Below are 18,481 nucleotides of genomic sequence, written 5' to 3'. Positions count from 1 at the left end.
AAAGCATAAATGCACACTGATACCACAAACCACATAGAAAAATGTGGTTTGTTAGCGGCCTTCCATACACAAGTGCCGATCAATAATTGTACTGTGCTCATAAAAGATGGCACATGGGACAATAGTGATGTCACTCAGTCATGCTTTATTTCTGAACTGAAAAGGCGCCATTGTAATCATGTCAACGTTTCCATGGACTAAGTAAATAGATTTAGATAAGGCTCATCTGATCTGAACACAAGTGAGCTGTGCGTGCTACACAAAGTGCAGAGGCCTATGTACAGCTACAGGCTGCTTTCTGGTTATTACTATAGTAAACATGTATTGTAGGGTGAATGTCACCAAATTTTGAATGTCACATCACATTTTACCACAAACCCGACGAAACTGAAAATAAAATATATTTTGCATAAAGACAATTAAGAAAAATGTACACACTTTTTATAGCGACCGAGTATATTTTCTTGCCGAATTCATAAAATTACAATAAAATAATAAGAGTAGGACATTAGAGATGGATTGATATTACCGATATTTTTGTGCTGATATGACTGTAATCAGTCAGCATTAAGCTTTAAATTAATTCCTTCACAAAAGCCAAACTCTACTTGACACAGAGAGACTCTTATGCAAGAGCAATTAATGCCCATTTCTCCTCCCCAACAAGTTGAGCAGTGAACAGTGTCAAGTTGTCATCTTCTCCGAGACTGCCATGGAAAATCCATTCAGCCGTTGACAATGTGCATCATGAGGACAGAGCTATAGCCAAGGCCATGATCTTTTACACAGTCTATTGATAATCTAACAAAATCTGTCATGACTAACAAAATGCCATTTATAAAATATAATAACATGGCAACACCATGTGTTCTCTTGAATAGCTCAGTATTACAGTAAATTATAATGTATACTACATTCTTCTCGAGCATGGGCCTATAATGAAGCCATCACAGCGCATATTTTTTGCTTTGACAACTAGTTAGTCTGGTATAGTAAACTATAGACAATTTCAGACAGCGCTGGCTTTGCTACTTTTTTTGAGTAGACACAAAGGTTTTTAAAGACTGCAGCTGTTAAGCACTACTTAAGGTTTGCGCAAAAAAAAGCGCACCTAATAAAAGAGTCTTTTTGATGTTCTCGTCACCCCAAAACATCACTTCAGCAACATACACGTCACACTGACTAACAGTTTTTTTTTTTAAAGGGGGGGTTTAATGGTATTTCAAGCATTCTGACTTATTAACACAGTTATAGAGTTGTTTCCTCATGCTAAACGTAGGCAAAGTGTCAAAAAAGCAGTTGGGCGTGTTTCAGAGTATTTCTGTGCCGAATGCACTTCGCCAGGGTTCGTACAAGTTTCGGCTAATTTTTTTCGATTACGGTTCTAACTGACGTTTCAGGGGTTTTCGATACGTATCGCTTCTTTATATGGGCTTCCGCCGGAAAACTTCCCCCGGAAAACCCCGCCCAGCCGTCAGTCAGCGGGAGACGCTAGAGCTTGCTAACAGCTTATCACACCACTCAGCTTTGTTTAATTTCAAAACTCAACAATGGCACAACAAGAAGTGTGTTTTTGGATGTAAGGAGAAGACATCCAGCCTTATGGAAACAATGGATATAGTTTATTATCCGGATTAGCAGCGGAGTTTTGCGTGTGTGTTTGATGCGGTGGATTTTCAGAACCGGGTCATGACGAGTTACACGTGGTAAGTAAGACTTCTGTCTTATGTTGGAAATAGGCGCGTGTATATTATATAAATGACACGAACATGTAGTGAATCATAAGTTAAAACAGTGTTGTATAGTGTTGCATGACCGTGTTATAACTCCTCCTTCTTCATTTTTTCGTACGTTATCGGAAAGATTCGGTAAAGCTAATCTTTCTTTTATAAATCTGATTAAACTAAAGACTCTTCAGAGATATAAAGGATGTCATACTACTCCATAGGTACTCCAGATTAATATCAGAAATGCAGAAACAGCGTGTGTTACGTGAGCTTTAAGTCAAATGAAAATGCTTGTTTGCACACTTTGTAACTGTGAATTCACAAACTTTACAAGCTATGGGGATTTTTTTGTTCATCCCTTACAAAAAAAAGTGCTGTGCAAGTCAAGTGCAATGGTACAATGATGTATCAGATGTTTTACTTCGGCATGCATGATAATATACAATATTTAGATACAGATAGTTTTGCTCATACTTTCAAACTACAAGTGTGTTGTCATTGTGATCCAAGTTTTGATGTGTTTTTCACCCCTTTTTATTGTCAGGATAAGTAATAGACCGTAATATTGCAGTTGCCGATATATCGGCCAATATTTGTACTATTTAAATTATGGGCATTAGCCAATAAACCTTTCTGTACTAGGGATGCATAACGATTAATTGCAATTAAACTAAAAAAACTTTTATTCTGCTATAGATTAATCGCGATTAATCATTATGCATCCCTATTCTGTACCTTTAATTTGTTGTTTGTAATGAAAATAATAAACATTAATGTAAAGCCAAAGTCTGAGAGATAATAATATGACCAATCATTATTCACTTTTTACACACAACACAGCTACATTTTATTCAAACAGTACCGTAAGGTGTCATATTCTAAGTACATAAGTCCAAAAGTGGGATAAATGCTTTTACCTGCCTATACAAATTATAGGCCAATATTTCAGTGCATCCAAAGTTTTTATGCTAAATGTGGAAATAAACCGGTTAAGCAACAAGAAAGCACAGAGAAATACAGAGAAATAAAGTCTACGGCTACGCTGCACTATTTCTAGGGCCCGAATCAACTGTAAACAAATTTGTGACACTGACCAACTTTTAACAAGTACAAACAGAAGGTCAGACTTCCTGACAATCCTAAGGACCTTTATAAAATCATCCTAGATCAAGATTTGCAAAAATTTTATCCACGAGTCCATGACAATTTCAGTGCACATCCCAAGTTGCAACTTTAAGGAACATCATGGTATTACCATCATACCATAAAACAAACTAAGTGCTTTCATTGTACACATTAAATACAGATACTGTAAATATAAATACATTTTCATAAAGTATATTAAACATCTATACAGTCTGATTTAGGGAGTGCATATAGTACAACAGCTAAACGTTGTTTTATAACAACATCTACACAGTCTGATTTAGGGAGTGCATATAGTACAACAGCTAAACGGTCTTTATAACAACAACATCAATTTTAAAGCCTTAATGATGTCATAAACAGGCTTACACATGCTGTAAAACACTTAAGTAAACCATAATAACTACAGCTACTACAGTATAGTTAATTTTCAAGTATTTACAATCTCAAATATGTACAAGGATGCTGCAGTTCACCAGCTGTCGAGGTACACACAGAAGCCAGAGTCAGACAATAAAGAGTTAATACATCTTACATAATTTCTCAGCAGCGGAGGTTTCTAGCACTCAGCTGCATTCTCCTTACATACAGCCTATGTCAGACGGGCGAGTCATTCATGCATGTTGAAGAAACTGCCGGCTAAATATAGATAATGGTACACCTACAGTACGACTTCCATCCACCTATTATGCGGCTTCTTGATGTTTCAAGGCCAACCAGAATCCTTCATTTTTAAAAACAAGAGGATTATGGGAAACGGTAGCAGCATTCTGACGTTTATGACAGCTGTATTACAATCCTTGGTTTATCTGAGATTCAACAGATAGTAAGAGTAAATGGCACTACGCTCAGAGAAACAACAGGAAGCAGTTTAGTCGTGTCTTTAGCAGTTTACCTTTTGGAAAATGGTAAATTGCGTTATTGTATTTTCCAAAGACATTATTCCAAATATAATATGTGTACACGGCAGGGGTACGGAGCGATGCATTAGGTCATTGATTATTTTTCACAGTTGGGTAACAGTATGTGTAGGCCTTATCCAAACAACATACTTCACTACAGGAATGAACTACTTAGGATTTCATCATGTTTCCCGTATAAAACCGCAAAAGATTTCATTAAAGGGGGAAAATGAATGCGCGTCGACTGCATAGTTATTTGACTTGCTAAAGTTACCGACAGTTATGTAGTCTAGCACAGACAACAGAGAGAAAATAAGAAAAAGGGAGTTATTGTTCTGATTTCCAGACGTTTCTACAAATTCATACCAAAGCTTTCTAGCCTACGGTCACTCAAGGCTGGTTCTTGAAAAGCTCTCTAATGCAGAACAGCTCCTTCTGAAAAAGTGACTGCATGCAAGTGTCCATGTGAAACAGAGAGGAGGGTGCTGAACCAATTTTTCATTTATCATTTTATATGAAAATCTGTTCCGCTTGACATCTCTAAAGCCATTTAGCATGATCTCGACTTTATTGCACTTTTCCTACACTACAGCACCCTGGCTCCATTTCAAGGCTTCAAAAAAGCTTCTGCTGATGTCTGACTCTAGAAGTACTAAATATTACCATTGTGCCTCTGCAGGTGTGTTTTATCACAGGTTTATAAGATTTCTGTTTTTAAAGGGGGCCTTGATAATGATTTAACTTTTTTAACTTTAGATAAGAAGTATGTTGCTGTTTGAACATAAACAACACCTGCAAAGTTAAAACGCTCAGAGTTCAATGTTTTCTTTAAAAGAAATTATACAATACGACTGGATAAACCACAGTGAGCTTCTTCCTGGGTTAGTGACATCACAAACGCCAAATTTTACGCAATCCTGCCCCCGGGAACATGCAACAAATGGCATGGGGCCATGTTGGGCTGCTTTATATGTTGTAGCAAGAATGTAAACAAAGGACAGCGTAATTTGGCTCCACAGCCAGTTAGCTAAATGCTAATTTATTCTCATCTGACAAACGCCTATAAACACCTGCAAACTTTTTTTATCCCACCAGCGAACTAACTAATGTTGCCATTTGTTGCCGTTTGTGTGATCAGTGTAAATGATTCTTTGATTAGAGCTTTTATGTAGTATTTACTATAGCTACAGGCAGGCTAAACATGGGTCTGTGTTTTGCTTGGCCACTTTAGTAAAGCCATGGTTTGTTTTTGTAATGAGGTCATAGTTTTGAACGACATATTTAGCTATGCTCGTTCTATAAAGACAAAACGAATGATGCTATACAGTTAGTAGCAATCGCTGTAGATTCTGTAATCAAATATGTTTCCGGATAATGCGCAGTAGATGGTTAGTGTATCGCAACACACAAACCAATCTGCATATTTTAGATGGAGGGGCTTCACAGAACACAGATTAGAATAAAGGTAACATGTAAAATATATATAAAAAAACAAAAAGCATGAACACATTACAGTGCACCTCGTAAACACAATCAAACCTTGATTTTCCTGAATTTAAAAGAACCGCCCCTCCCCATTTAAAAAAAATGCACGTACGCGTGCCGTGCACGAGACAGAGTGAGAGCACGCAGGAGCGTAGTTCTTCTCTTCGCTCTGTTTACAAGTTGCTGTCGGCATGTTTACCGTGTCTGTGCGGTTCGTGACTTGTGCCAGGGCTAGCATCGCTAATCATAGCTTACATCAACTTTTACTAGCAGTGATTTTAAATTGATTTCTCCAAATAGCATGACAACCTGTCCTATTAAGTTAGCTCACGCCAGCGGCCAGCGTGTGAAATAGTGTCCCATAAACACTCTGGTCTTGTTTCTTTCTTCATAGTCCTTTCTCTTCTTGTCATACATTTCGTAGACACTTTTTCTCTTGCGACCCTCAGACATTTTGAAAAAAAAAACACAGTGAGAATGCGAGCTTCAATGAATGGTTGAAACCGTAGCACAACACACATACACGTGAAAGTGTGCGTGTGCAGAAAGCGAAACCTAGAGGCGAGCATGTACGACGGTTATACGTCAACATATAATCAGAATGATTGACATCTGGGATGACCAATAATATAGGTGATCTACCCGGAAAACGAAAATCTTCCGCTATACCTTTAAAGGACAAGTTTGGTATTTTACACTTAAAGCCCTGTTTTCAGATTGTTTATGATGAAATAGAATGGATTTGACTGAAATTTAGACATATGATGCTGTCCCGAGAATTTTCTGGTGTTTGTTCAAAGACGTGAAACTCACCGAGTGGTCAGGGGTGTTCACTGATATGCTCACACAAAAATCGCTGCAAAAGATGCTTTCCAACAATTTTATCGTAGTTTTTGTCCAACTCCATTGACTTGTATTAGATGTGCTGTGAGGTACTGTATTACTCCGCCGCCGGGAACTTTGTTTGTATTCTTGCAATTGGCAAAGGCGGGTTATCGCCACCAACTGGCCTGGAGTGTCTATTATTCAAGCTCTCAACTAAAGAATGTACGGGTGTGAGGGGTTTGGAAAAATATGTCCACAAGTTTACAACGAATGCTAAAACACCTGTTGGAAAGCATCTTTTGCAGCGATTTTTGTGTGGGCATATCAGTGAACACCCCTGACCACTCAGTGAGCTTCACGTCTTTGTAAACAAAAGTTTAATGCATTTTAGGAAGGATTGTTCCAGTGCACCTATACACACATTGTAGAGGTGGGAGGTGATACAATAAACACCCCGAAAATTCTCGGGACAGCATCATATGTCCAAATTTCTTTCAAAACCATTCTATTTCATCATAAACAATCAGGGCTTTAAGTGTAAAATACCGAACTTGTCCTTTAAAAAACAGCCGACTAAAAAGGCACTTAGAAGAAAAAATACCACCATTGAATGCAAACGAATAGAAGTTTTTCCCAAAAGTCTGCATCCTTGCATGCTCAGTTATTTATCTGAATTAAAAAAAAAAATGCACATACAAAACTCAAGAAGAGACATTCGGTGACTATGTATGTGAACTGACCATGGGAAGATGGTACCACATCCTGGATCAGCAAAACTGAGATTAAAATAAGAAACCTGCATCTTTATTAGTCTTGAGGTTCTCAATTGCCAACAGATTATGGGAACCTATGCATTAAAGTGATGTTCTTCTAATAAAGAAGGGCATTGATCTATCAATGGAAAAGATGTTATGCAATCTGCTTCCTCATCTGCTGTCTGCAGCGTTTCATTTACATTCCACAGTAATATCTCTGCCACTAAGCCATGGAGAAGCCACATAACACCCCGTACATCCATTCGGCAATGAAAAAGCCCGAAGGCACTGAGAGCTACCTGAACAGGCCATATAATCCATTTATTCATTGCTTGAAATGTTTTTCCAGAAATGTAAAGGCATACAATCCGCTACATTGAACGTGCAAGACAGTCTTGCAACGCCACCGAGAAGCGATTAATAATAGTTCCCATTAAAGTAATGACCAGTAAAGCACGATCACTGATGTGTAAACCCCCGCTTTTCCATACGCTCATTTAATTTATCACTTCCACGTCGATGACTTATTTTGTTTATGCGTCAAACAAGAGCTGCTTTGCAGGTGAATAAGAAAACTACAGTGTACAAGTGAAACTGTTGCTTGCCACCTGTGGAAAGTTTCCTTGTGGTTCATGCAAGGCATTCAGCCCGAATGGTTATTTAAACTTTTGGATTTATGGGAATTCGCCGAGAGACGCAATGCCGAACAACCAATCAACGTTAGGCAAACAATGACAGTGTAGAATATACAATACGATAAAGTGCAACATTGAAACAATTTTGCCGGGAATTTTTGATACAATGAATGTACCACAGCAGCAGTAAATAAAGGAACTGGATCGACTCCAATTACTTCCCATATACATATCCAGGATCATAAAGTATTCATACTCCTTCACCCATCCCATGCCTCCAGCGCTCTTACCTTGGAGATTCTGTACTCGTATGTCGCTGATCTGTCCGATCATTTCCTCACGTTCAAACCAATCATCCCACTCGTGTCCCGCCATCTGGATAACAGAAGAGCGTCGCGTCGTTTCAACCCTCCGTCCCGTAATCTCGCTGATTTCTCTCTCTCTCAAACTGCTCGGCGTTGCAGTGGCCAGGCGGTGGCCATGAGTGGGATTTCAGGGGTCTAGATCCAAAGAGATGCTGGTGTTTGGGTCCCGCATTGCTCCGGTAAAGTTACTTTGTTTCCCCGTGACGCAAAACGAATCTTTCCTGCGTGGCTTGGAGGAAGAAAATGAGAAGGAAATGTGAGAGGGAAAAGCACCTGGTTAATATTTGGAAGATTCTCTGTGCACGCCCACACCACCTCTCGGATACTCTGCGGACAGGGCTGTCTCTCTCTCTCTCAGTCATGTCCGATTCGCAAACGAGTCGTTGCTTTGAACTGAGTCTTTTTAATCGTTCGGGCGAGCCGATTCGAAATGTAAATCACTTGTTGTAAAGACTTTTTTGGAAACAAAACCGAATAGAATTGTTAATAATATTGAGAATAATTAATAAAATGGTTCAAATATGAAAATGTGTCACTATTTATTTATGTAGACTAGCCTACTTTCAAATTGTAGGCATACCTAAAAATTAATAATTTAATTAAGGGTAGGCCCTATATATAAAATTGAGTTTTAATATGAATTTTAATTATTTTATAAATAATATTATTATAGAATATAAATCAAATCATTGTTTAGAACGGATTATTTTAATAAACCGTTTCACAGTGTTTGTAAACGAAGCGTGATACTTCTTGGAAACATTTGACTGACGGCTCTGCGAATCGTTTATTTTGAGCGATCAGTTCGAACGAATCGATTCTCTGAAATGAATCGGACTTCCCCGCGCTACTCGCTCGCTTTCAGTGACGACAGACGGTTTGGAGAAATTGTGTTTATATGCAGCCCTGTGCGGCATATGGGTCAGGTAAATGTGTTCACTTTAGGATGCAGTGACTGGGCTGAATCTGCTTCGTGTGATGTGAAAATCACTTAGCCTACACACCCCATCCTTTATCACAGCTCGTTTAAATTGAACTGTAATGGACAACCATTTATTATCTTCACCACTCCTGCAGCTCTTTTCTAATGACACTACCAAATACTGCACAATCTGATAAGAAACAAGAAAAATCCTGGCAAAGGTTATAGATAATCGATGTATCTAGGAGGTTACTGCTGCAGCAAGCACATAGTAACTCTATCTCAACCAGCTCTGTTTAACTTCTGATAAAATATAATCTTGGAAAGAAAAACATGAGAATACATTCGAGATTCATTTTTAAAGTGCCACGAGCCATAACTTGAATCAAAACATACACCATATCATGAACAGGTTGCATTGGTCATTTTAGTAACAAAGTAGCCTTTATAGTTTACAAAAATACTAATTGAAGAATTGCAATTAACAAATATACAATGTTTATATAAAGAGACATTTTAATATTTACTTTTATTTATTATTTATGTTTTAAGCTTATGCTGACCAGTTTTATGTATACATTATCTCTAAAAAAAATGCTAGGTTAATTTTAACCCAGCGTTGGATCAAAAAGAAATGAGCCCAGACCCATAGGTTGTAATTTAACCTATGCTGGGTTGTTTTAACCCATTGTTGGTCATATATTAAACATTTTTTGGGTTAATTTTATAGTCAATGCTGAATATTTTTTCTGTCCCTTTGAAGATACAGTTTAATATTATATATTTTATGAATACAATGCAAACAAACCAGTGCTAAGGATACTTATATATTTTGTCCCTAAATTAGTTTATATAACATCTTGTAAATTTAGTATATAACAATTACTTCTCACAGCAGCACCTAACAGCTTCAATACAAAGATGTATTGTATAATAATTAAACAGTCAGCTGATCAACAACATCCTGTCACTTGAACCCAATTCAAGTAATTACATTAACAAAACGGATTTCCTGATCTAGTTTTAATGCAATAAAGTGCTGCAAACTCCACCCTGTAACTGACAGAGAAAAGGACAGAGCGAGATGTTTAACAGCATTGCAATGAAAATGATAAAACACATCTGAGAGGGTCAGCGTCGCAGAATATTCATGAAGATCAACGGGTATCAGCGTTCACCCACCCTCTGTTCCAGGCAGAGGCGGCAGTTGTGTAACAAGGAAAAAGATGAGAAGTTTAAAACCACCCACCCACAACACGAGCTGCAATTTCATCCCGAGTTCTTTTGCTCTTATAATGCAATGCCCACTAACATTAAAATGTACGTTTTGTTTTGTTTTTTAGCTTTTTTTCTCTGGAAAAACATCTGAGAAGCAGGAGATTTAAGCCAACGTTTCTTTTTGATCTTCAAGTACGAAAATGTTGAATTAATGTAAAGATTGTGAATGTGTTTTGTTTCACTTAAGTATTGTTAGTAGTATGCATGGTTTCAGATCCACAATCTACACTCTAAAAAAATGCTGGGTTGCTTCAGATGTCCAAAATGAACATTTTCTAGGTTACTTTATTTAAACTGACTGGGGTTGGCAATGTTTTACCCAGCATTTCTTCATCAAAAATAGGATATTAATGATATTAATCGAATGCTCGTGGCACATGTATTCGTTCATTAAATACTTTCGCCTAAAATCTGCCTAATTCCGGCCTCAGTTTATTCAGAAATACCGGTTTGTTTTCATTAAGTGTCTGATATAAAAACATGTCAAATGCAATAGAGGGTTTTCCTCAAGCACTGTGAGTGTCTAATGGGTGTTTTAAAAATGATGTGTGTGTTGTCAGCTTATACACATTGTGTTTATCTATTGTTGTGACGTGACCTAAACGAGGATCAGATCACATTTTATGGCAAATCACAGTAGAAAACCAGTTTTTTCCTAGGGGTTCACATACTTTTTCTTGCCACTGTACATTACTTTAATCCAACTTATCACTACTCAAAATTTAAAGGTGCATAGTGTAACTTTTGGAAGGATCTCTTGACAGAAATGCAATATCATATACATAACTGTATGATCAGTGGTGTATGATCTTACAAAATGAACTGTATTGGCTTTATTTCCATAAACCCCAGGTCCCCTTACATGGAAAGCGCCGTCATGTTTCTACAGTAGCCCTAAACGGACAAACTGAGCATTTTGTCACTACGTGTTTGTCCTGTGGCAGCTACCGTAGCTTCTCTATGCGTTTTGAAAGAGAGGGGTGAGCTGTTGACTGAGCCGTTGGTTGCAACTCACAATCTTACCTCTAGATGGCACGAAAAAATCTACACAGTGAACCTTTAAAATATTAAGTTAAAATGACCCACATAGCCAATTTGATACCTTAAATTTCCTTAAACCTTAAAAATTTAAGACAGCAATGTGAACGGTCATCATTGTAAGAAGAATGCTCTTTGATTTATTAAAAGAAAACACCACAATTTTTAAACATTTTACTATGTTCTTACCTTAACCTAAACGAATTAATACATATCTATCATTTTTAAATGTGTGCACTTAATCTTTGTACAGCGTGTTGTGAATGTGTTAGCATTTAGCCTAGCCCCATTCCTTAGGATTCAAACAGGAATGAATTTAGAAGCCACCAAACACTTCCATGTTTTCCCGATTTAAAGACTGTTACATGAGTAGTTACATGAGTAAGTATGGTGGCACAAAATAAAACGTGGCGATTTTTTTAACCAGATAAAAATAAAAACTATATTGTATGGCGGAAGAGCACTTAGTTTGCAGCGCTTCGACCTCGGCTCGCAGTAACATCCTCACTACTCCCCCTCTCGCTCAAACTTCCGTCAATATTACTGCGCCCAAGGTCTTCAAATCAGGAAAACAAAGAAGTGTTTGGTGGCTTCTAAATTCATCCCTGTTTGGATCCTAAAGAATGAATGGGGCTAGGCTAAATGCTAACACATTCACAACGCGCTTAACAAAGATTAAGTGCACGCATTGAAAAAAGATCGGTATGTATTAATTTGTCTAAGTTGAGGTAAGAACATAGTAAAATATTGAAAAACGGTGGTGTTTTCCTTTAAGGAATTAAATCAATATTGTAATAACCTTAAGGTCACTGCTCTTTGGAGTGTGATTAATATTGACAACGACGAAAGAAACAGAATCTATATTTAATTAACACAGACATTCTGCGCCCTGACTTGGCAGTCACCTTAATGTGATGTGGGTCACAGCTGTACATTGACCTGCAGCTCTGATGTGATGCCACTGGTTGCTGCAGAAGCCATGATTGGATTTATTCTAAATCAAATGCTCTCCTAAAGCTGCCAACACACTGGTGGTAACCATCTGTGAGGGGAGCAATGCCACAGCGAAAGAGGTCAAATCAACACGCTTTCATTTTTAATAAAACCATACTGTCCAACAAAGACCGTTAAGGAAGTGGATTTATCATAAGACTCTTTATACAAAAAATGTGTGACGTCACTCCATCTGGCACCCGCTGAGTGCCTAAACTGAAGGTCAGAAGAAACTTTTAACCAGGATTTGTGGTTGACCATATATGGGCGTGGAAAAGTTGTGGCCAACTCAACCACAATTTATCTGTGCTCACATGCCTCATAACGCAGACCACCCTATAGGCAGTATTAAGCTTTGAATGGATTTAGCATGTGATAATTAAAAGAGTCATTTCGAGGTACGTATCAAGTCAACCAAACCTAGTTTCCCAGTTTAGTGTCATATGCATTCACCGCAGATCAACCCAGAATGCAATGCTCTCTGAAGGCGGCAGATGATTTACTATAATAGCTGACATGCAGAGTATGTAATTGCAGTTGTGGCAATAAAGAGCATATGATAGGAGTTCACATGTGATTTTCAATTAGTGAATTATGGGTAAATAATGTGCACTCAGCAATGTCTAAGTTGTACTGTAACATCACACATATGGCATGTGGCTTTCATTACCAGATACTGGCTAGATGCTTAGTAATTTCATAGGAGGTTTAAGCTTAAATCAGCTATTTGATAGATTTTATCCTGGAAATAATGTTGCATATCTTTAAAAGAAATACTGTAGCATCCACTAAGAAATAACTAAAGCACTACCAATAATGCCACAAATATACAAGCACTATGTTTGCTATATAGTGATCGTGTGAACTGCATGACTAACTAGTCTGGCGTCACCTCAAGCCATCAACAGTCATGTAAATTTTTATGTGACACTTTTTTAAATTATTACCAGGTAGTGGAAAATAAAGTTTTTCTCACGTCTGCAAAACCCTGAACTTTGGCTTGTTAGATAAAAAATCCCCATATACCCAATCACATACCAATGTCCTAAAAAAACACTTAATGCCTTAGCAACCACTCGAAAACACCTTAGTAACCGCAAAGCACCACTCATATTAAATGCAAAAATCTTTTATTAGGTTAACCTTTAAATATACCTTTTGTGTATATGTACTCATAGACATTAGATCAGGCAGTTTCTTAAACAAGCTCTTCTTTTAAAGCCCTGTCAATATGCATTTACTTGATTTTCCCAGTGGAAAGAACCTACTGTATGACATTTGAACCTCGGCTGCCATGGCAACGTGCCACAAAATTAAATATTTACGACAGTGGTAATGGGCAGTTAATGCAATAAAGTGGATTTCTTCAACCACACCATTGACGGAGCAGGTGCAGAGAAACATTTCATTACAGATGAAAGTGCTAATGTGTGAAGTCTTATTTGTTTCATTCAAATCATCCAGCTCCCTTAAATATGTCCTTGACTTTTATACTCAAACACTTACTCATAAATATTTAACACAATTGGCCAAACCTAAATGCATTATTACAGGCTATAAAAGAAAATTAGCATCTTTAGCAATGTGAGTCATGTAGCAATGTGAGGATGGATAAACATATAGCAGTCATGTGATGTATACTCTTTTATTGCCCACAATGTATAAAAGTAGCTAATCCTACAGCATTAATATCATACACTAAAGCACATCTGGCAAAATCACCTTTTGCAAGCAAACTGCATTATTTACAGTGCATATTTCCATATACATTCACCATATTACTATATTAGTATTTCAATTTCTTTGTTTTTTAAATGTATGCATTTAACCATTCCAAAGTGGCTTACATTACATTTAAGGTATACATTTTTATAAGTACATGTGTTTCTTGGAAATCAAACCAACTTTTGTGCCATTAAAGGGCACCTATTTCATTGCTTAAAAGCTTTATTTGTTATAATCAGTGTTGGGGAAAGTTACTTTTAAAAGTAATTCATTACAATATTAAGTTACTCCCCAAAATGTAACTACTTGCGTTACTTTTCATGGAAAGTAATGCTTACGTTACTTGTAGCCTCTTATGGAATGGCTGAAATTCCACAAGGGGGCGTATTTGTTCCTCAGACATTGCACAATAAATGTGACATCCGAATATATATTCATTATAAATCGTGAATGAAAAGTGAGATTCGAACGAATGTCCGTCAGTGAACTAATTGTATACACTATTTATATCGTAATTCGGTCAGAAACGTCAAGATTGTAAGTCGAACAAATCGTTTTGGATTAAAAGGCTTGGATATTCCATTTCCTTGGACTTTTGGGGATTTATGAACAATTTGTTTTGGACAATTTCACAGAAGCGGATAAAGGGAAGATTTTGAAGGTAAGTAAATATCCTAAATCGGCGCCGCCCGGCTCTAGATTACAGTTTTATGACTGCTAAAAATCATATTATGCTTTGTGTGTGCTCATAATGGAATCCCGAAAGTTTAAGCTTTACAACGATGTGCCGCATGACCGTATATTTTGAAGATTTAATGCTTCAAAGTTACAATGACGTAATGCAGCCTCACGTGCAAGGGAGGGGGTGTGCCGTGTACGGCACAGTGTCCTTATCAGGTTAAGTTACTTTTGCATTATTTTTTCTGACTTGGCTGAGGCTTGATCTCTTTCAGGCCTTCCAGGTGTTTTTTATGATCCCAAATCAAATATTAATGTGTACATTTATAAAATAATGTGTACTTTACGCGTTACTTCATAAAAGTAATATTATTACGTAATGCGCGTTACTTGTAATGCGTTACCCCCAACACTGGTTATAATGCAATGTGTTTGCGCGGTTTATGGTTAAAAAAACACATTACTTTCCACATACCATACATTTTTGTAACTCCAGATTTCACTCTCTTCCTGAACAAACGGATTTGAAAAGCGCTGTTTCCCAATTTGGCCAGCTAATCTGTACGTTGTGATTGGCCTGAATACCTCTGACATCAGCCGGAAATGTGATACTCTCACAATGCAATGCTAACATGTATAAATACACACTTACAAAGGAAATGTAAAATCATGAATAGGACCATTGGCGCTCTTTAACTCAATTGAGCTACAGGAACACATGTATGTGTCAGATGCTTTCATGTTTCACATTCTGGATCCTCTTACAAGGTTTATAGGCATGAATGAATAAACAAACATGTTTTGGATTGTAGCGAGATGGCACAGCATTTCCACACCAGAAAAATGTCTGTTCATTGCTAAGCAGGAAGAAAACGGTGTGAAATCTGTTGCTGTGCTGGTGGGCGAGCGTGTAGGACAGATCCAGCTCTTTCTTTTTCACACACACCTCCTTTTGAATAAATTAGGTCATTAATGTGTGCTTGCAGTGCAATGTCACATAGAGATGCAATCTTTGTCCCAAACATGATAGAGATCATATACAAATTTTTAAGACAAACACCTGACTCGAGTGACTGTCAATAAATGGACTAATGTTTAACCAAAACAGCAATTGTGTTGTTTAATAGTGACATTGCAGTGTTTTGAGCAATTCCATGCATGAAACGTTTTGACCAAAAGCTTAAATACCAATGCAAGGTCTATGTTTTAGTTTTCAAAACTGAAAATAAATATTATTTGATATTTGAAGGGCCATCCCTTCTTCATTATTGCTTCTAGTTTGGGCGTTATAATTCACAGAATTCCTACAAAGAATGTTGTCTCCCTAGAACGTCATTTTTTGTCAAATCCATGACGCATACATACAGTGGCAAGAAAAAGTATGTGAATGAACGGGTTTTCTACAGAGATTTGCCATAAAATGTTATCTGATCCTCATCTAGGTCACAACAATAAACAAACACGATGTGCATAAGCTCACAAGACATAAATAATTCCAGTTTCTTGTGTCTTTTTTGGAAACACCCATTAAACATTCACAGTGCTGGAGGAAAATGTAAGTAACCCATGGACTTATTACTTTATTGAAAGCTTTTTTTGTCAGAAGCTGGCAAACTGGAGTCCAGTTAATAAAATGAGTTTAAATGTGTGGTTTAGTGCAACTTTGATTGATATTAAGACACTCACACATTTTAAGATTGCTGTCCTTTAAGAAGCATCAGCTCTTCTGAACCATGCTCTTATAAAAGATATCTGATCAAGAGATGTTGCACTCCATAAGGCTGAAAAGGGATACAAAACAATCTCAAAATGTTTAGACCTCCATCAGTCTACACTTAGACAAATTGTCTATAAATGGAGACAGTTAAATACTGTGGCTACCCTTCCTAGAAGTGGGCGCACAGTCAAGATGACTCCTAAGACATCATGCAGAATACTCAATGAAGTAAAGAAGAACCCACGAGTAACAGCTAAAGGCTTGAAGACATCATTGGAACGGGCACACATCTCTGTTCATGAGTCTACCATACGCAAGTCTTTGGACAGGCACGGTGTCTATGGCTGTACACCACGGAGGAAGCCGCTGCTCTCCCGAAAAACATTGCTGTGAGCCTGAAGTTTGCAAAAGAGCACCTTGGCAAATCCCAGTGCTACTGGGAAAATACTGGGTTCTCAAAAAAGACACAAGAAACTATAATTATTCGTGCGTTGTCACCTTATGCACATTGTGTTTGTCTATTGTTGTGACCTACATGAGGATCAGATCACATTTTATGGCAAATCACAGTAGACTCCTAGGGGTTCACATTTATATTCTTCTTATTTGTCTGTATTATACACTGTGTGCAGAATTATTAGGCAAGTTGTATTTTTGAGGATTAGTTTTGTTATTGTACAACTACAGTGCTCTTGGTCAATTCAAAATGTTAACAAACCCTCAAACCTGAACATTTAAGTAGTAAAAGTGAAATTTTGGCTTTCTTAAAGGTGCAGTGTGTAAATTGTAGTAGCATCTAGTGGTGAGGTTGCGAATTGCAACCAACGGCTCAGTCCACTGCTCAACCCTCGCTAGAGAAGCTACGGTTGCCACCACTGGAAAAACATGTTATCGTCGGACACAATTTAGTAAAAAAGGTTTGTCCGTTAAGGGCTTCTGTAGAAACATGGCGGCACAAAATGGCGACTTCCACGTAAGGGGACCCTCTGTGTATGTATATAAAACGTCTCATTCTAAGGTAATAAAAACATAACGGTTCATTATAAAAAGGTCTTTATACACCCCTGATAATATAGTTTTGTATATTATTTTGCATTTCTGTCAAGAGATCCTTCGAAAAATTACACACTGCACCTTTAAGAGAATATTTCTATGTACATGATTATTAGGCAACTATTAGTGTGCAGAATTATTAGGCAACTAAATGAAAAACAAAGATTTTACCATCTCACTTGTTTTTTTTCACCTGTTAAAGTGAGAATAATAAACAAACTCTACATTTACAAAAAATAAAACAATAAAAAATATATAGACTCAGTGACCAATATAGCCACCCTTCTTTTCGATAACAGTCACAAGCCTTCCATTCACAGATTCAGTCAGTTTCTTACATTTTGTGCAGACGCAACCACAGCCTCCCAGACACTGTTCAGAGAGGTGTACTGTTTACCTTCACTGTAAATGTCCTGCTTAAGAAGGGATCAAAAGGTCTCAATAGGGTTTAAGTCAGGTGAAGAAGGGGCCATGTCATTAGTTTTTTACCTTTAAGGCCTTTACTGGCCAGCCACTCAGTTGACTTTGATGCATGTGCTGAAGCGTTGTTTTGCATAAAAAAAGTCTTATTGAAAGATGCAGATTTTTTCCTGTACCACTGCTTGAAGAAAGTGTCTTCTAAAAATTGGCAGTAGGTCTGAGAGTTGTTTTTTATTTCCATTTTCAACCCAAAAAGGTCCAACAAGCTCATGTTTAATAATACCTGTCTGTGCCTGCCTGCCTGTAATGTAAAAGACACTTTCTTCAAGCAGTGGTACAGGAAAAAGTTTGCATCTTTCAAGAAGACCGATTATTCTGCAAGACAACGCTCCATCACATACACCAAAGCACTCCACTGCATGGCCGGCATGCAAAGGCCCCAGAGATGAAAAACGAATGACATGGCCCCCTTATTCACCTGACTTAAACCCTATTGAGAACTTTTGAGCCCTTCTTAAGCAGGACATTTACAGTGAAGGTAAACCGTACACCTCTCTGAACAGTGTCTGGGAGGCTGTGGTTGCGTCTGCACAAAATGTTGGTTCAGACCAGATCAAGAAACTGACTGAATCCGTGAATGGAAGGCTTGTGACTGTTATCGAAAAGAAGGGTGGCTATATTGGTCACTGAGTCTATATATTTTTTGTTTTTTTATTAATTTTTTTGTAAATGTAGAGTTTGTTTATTATTCTCACTTTAACAGTTGAAAAAAAAAACAAATGAGATGGTAAAATCTTTGTTTTTCATTTAGTTGCCT

General features: G+C 37.5%; 1 protein-coding gene across 1 annotated transcript in view; it reads right to left on the bottom strand.

The window, feature by feature from the left end:
- Positions 1 to 8,190, bottom strand: part of clmna (calmin a) — a 34,735-nt gene extending 26,545 nt beyond the window's left edge. The window contains exon 1 of the mRNA XM_055171554.2: positions 7,766 to 8,190. Coding sequence (XP_055027529.2) covers positions 7,766 to 7,850 — 85 coding nt within the window. The 5' untranslated portion in view covers positions 7,851 to 8,190. The remainder of the gene's footprint in view (positions 1 to 7,765) is intronic.
- Positions 8,191 to 18,481: the final 10,291 nt, after the last annotated feature.

The sequence above is a fragment of the Misgurnus anguillicaudatus genome, chromosome 7 (genome assembly GCF_027580225.2).
Source record: "Misgurnus anguillicaudatus chromosome 7, ASM2758022v2, whole genome shotgun sequence".
In the NCBI taxonomy this organism is placed as follows: domain Eukaryota; kingdom Metazoa; phylum Chordata; class Actinopteri; order Cypriniformes; family Cobitidae; genus Misgurnus; species Misgurnus anguillicaudatus.
The sequence above is the reverse complement of the archived record's forward strand: the minus strand, read 5'-3'. Positions and strand labels throughout refer to the sequence as shown.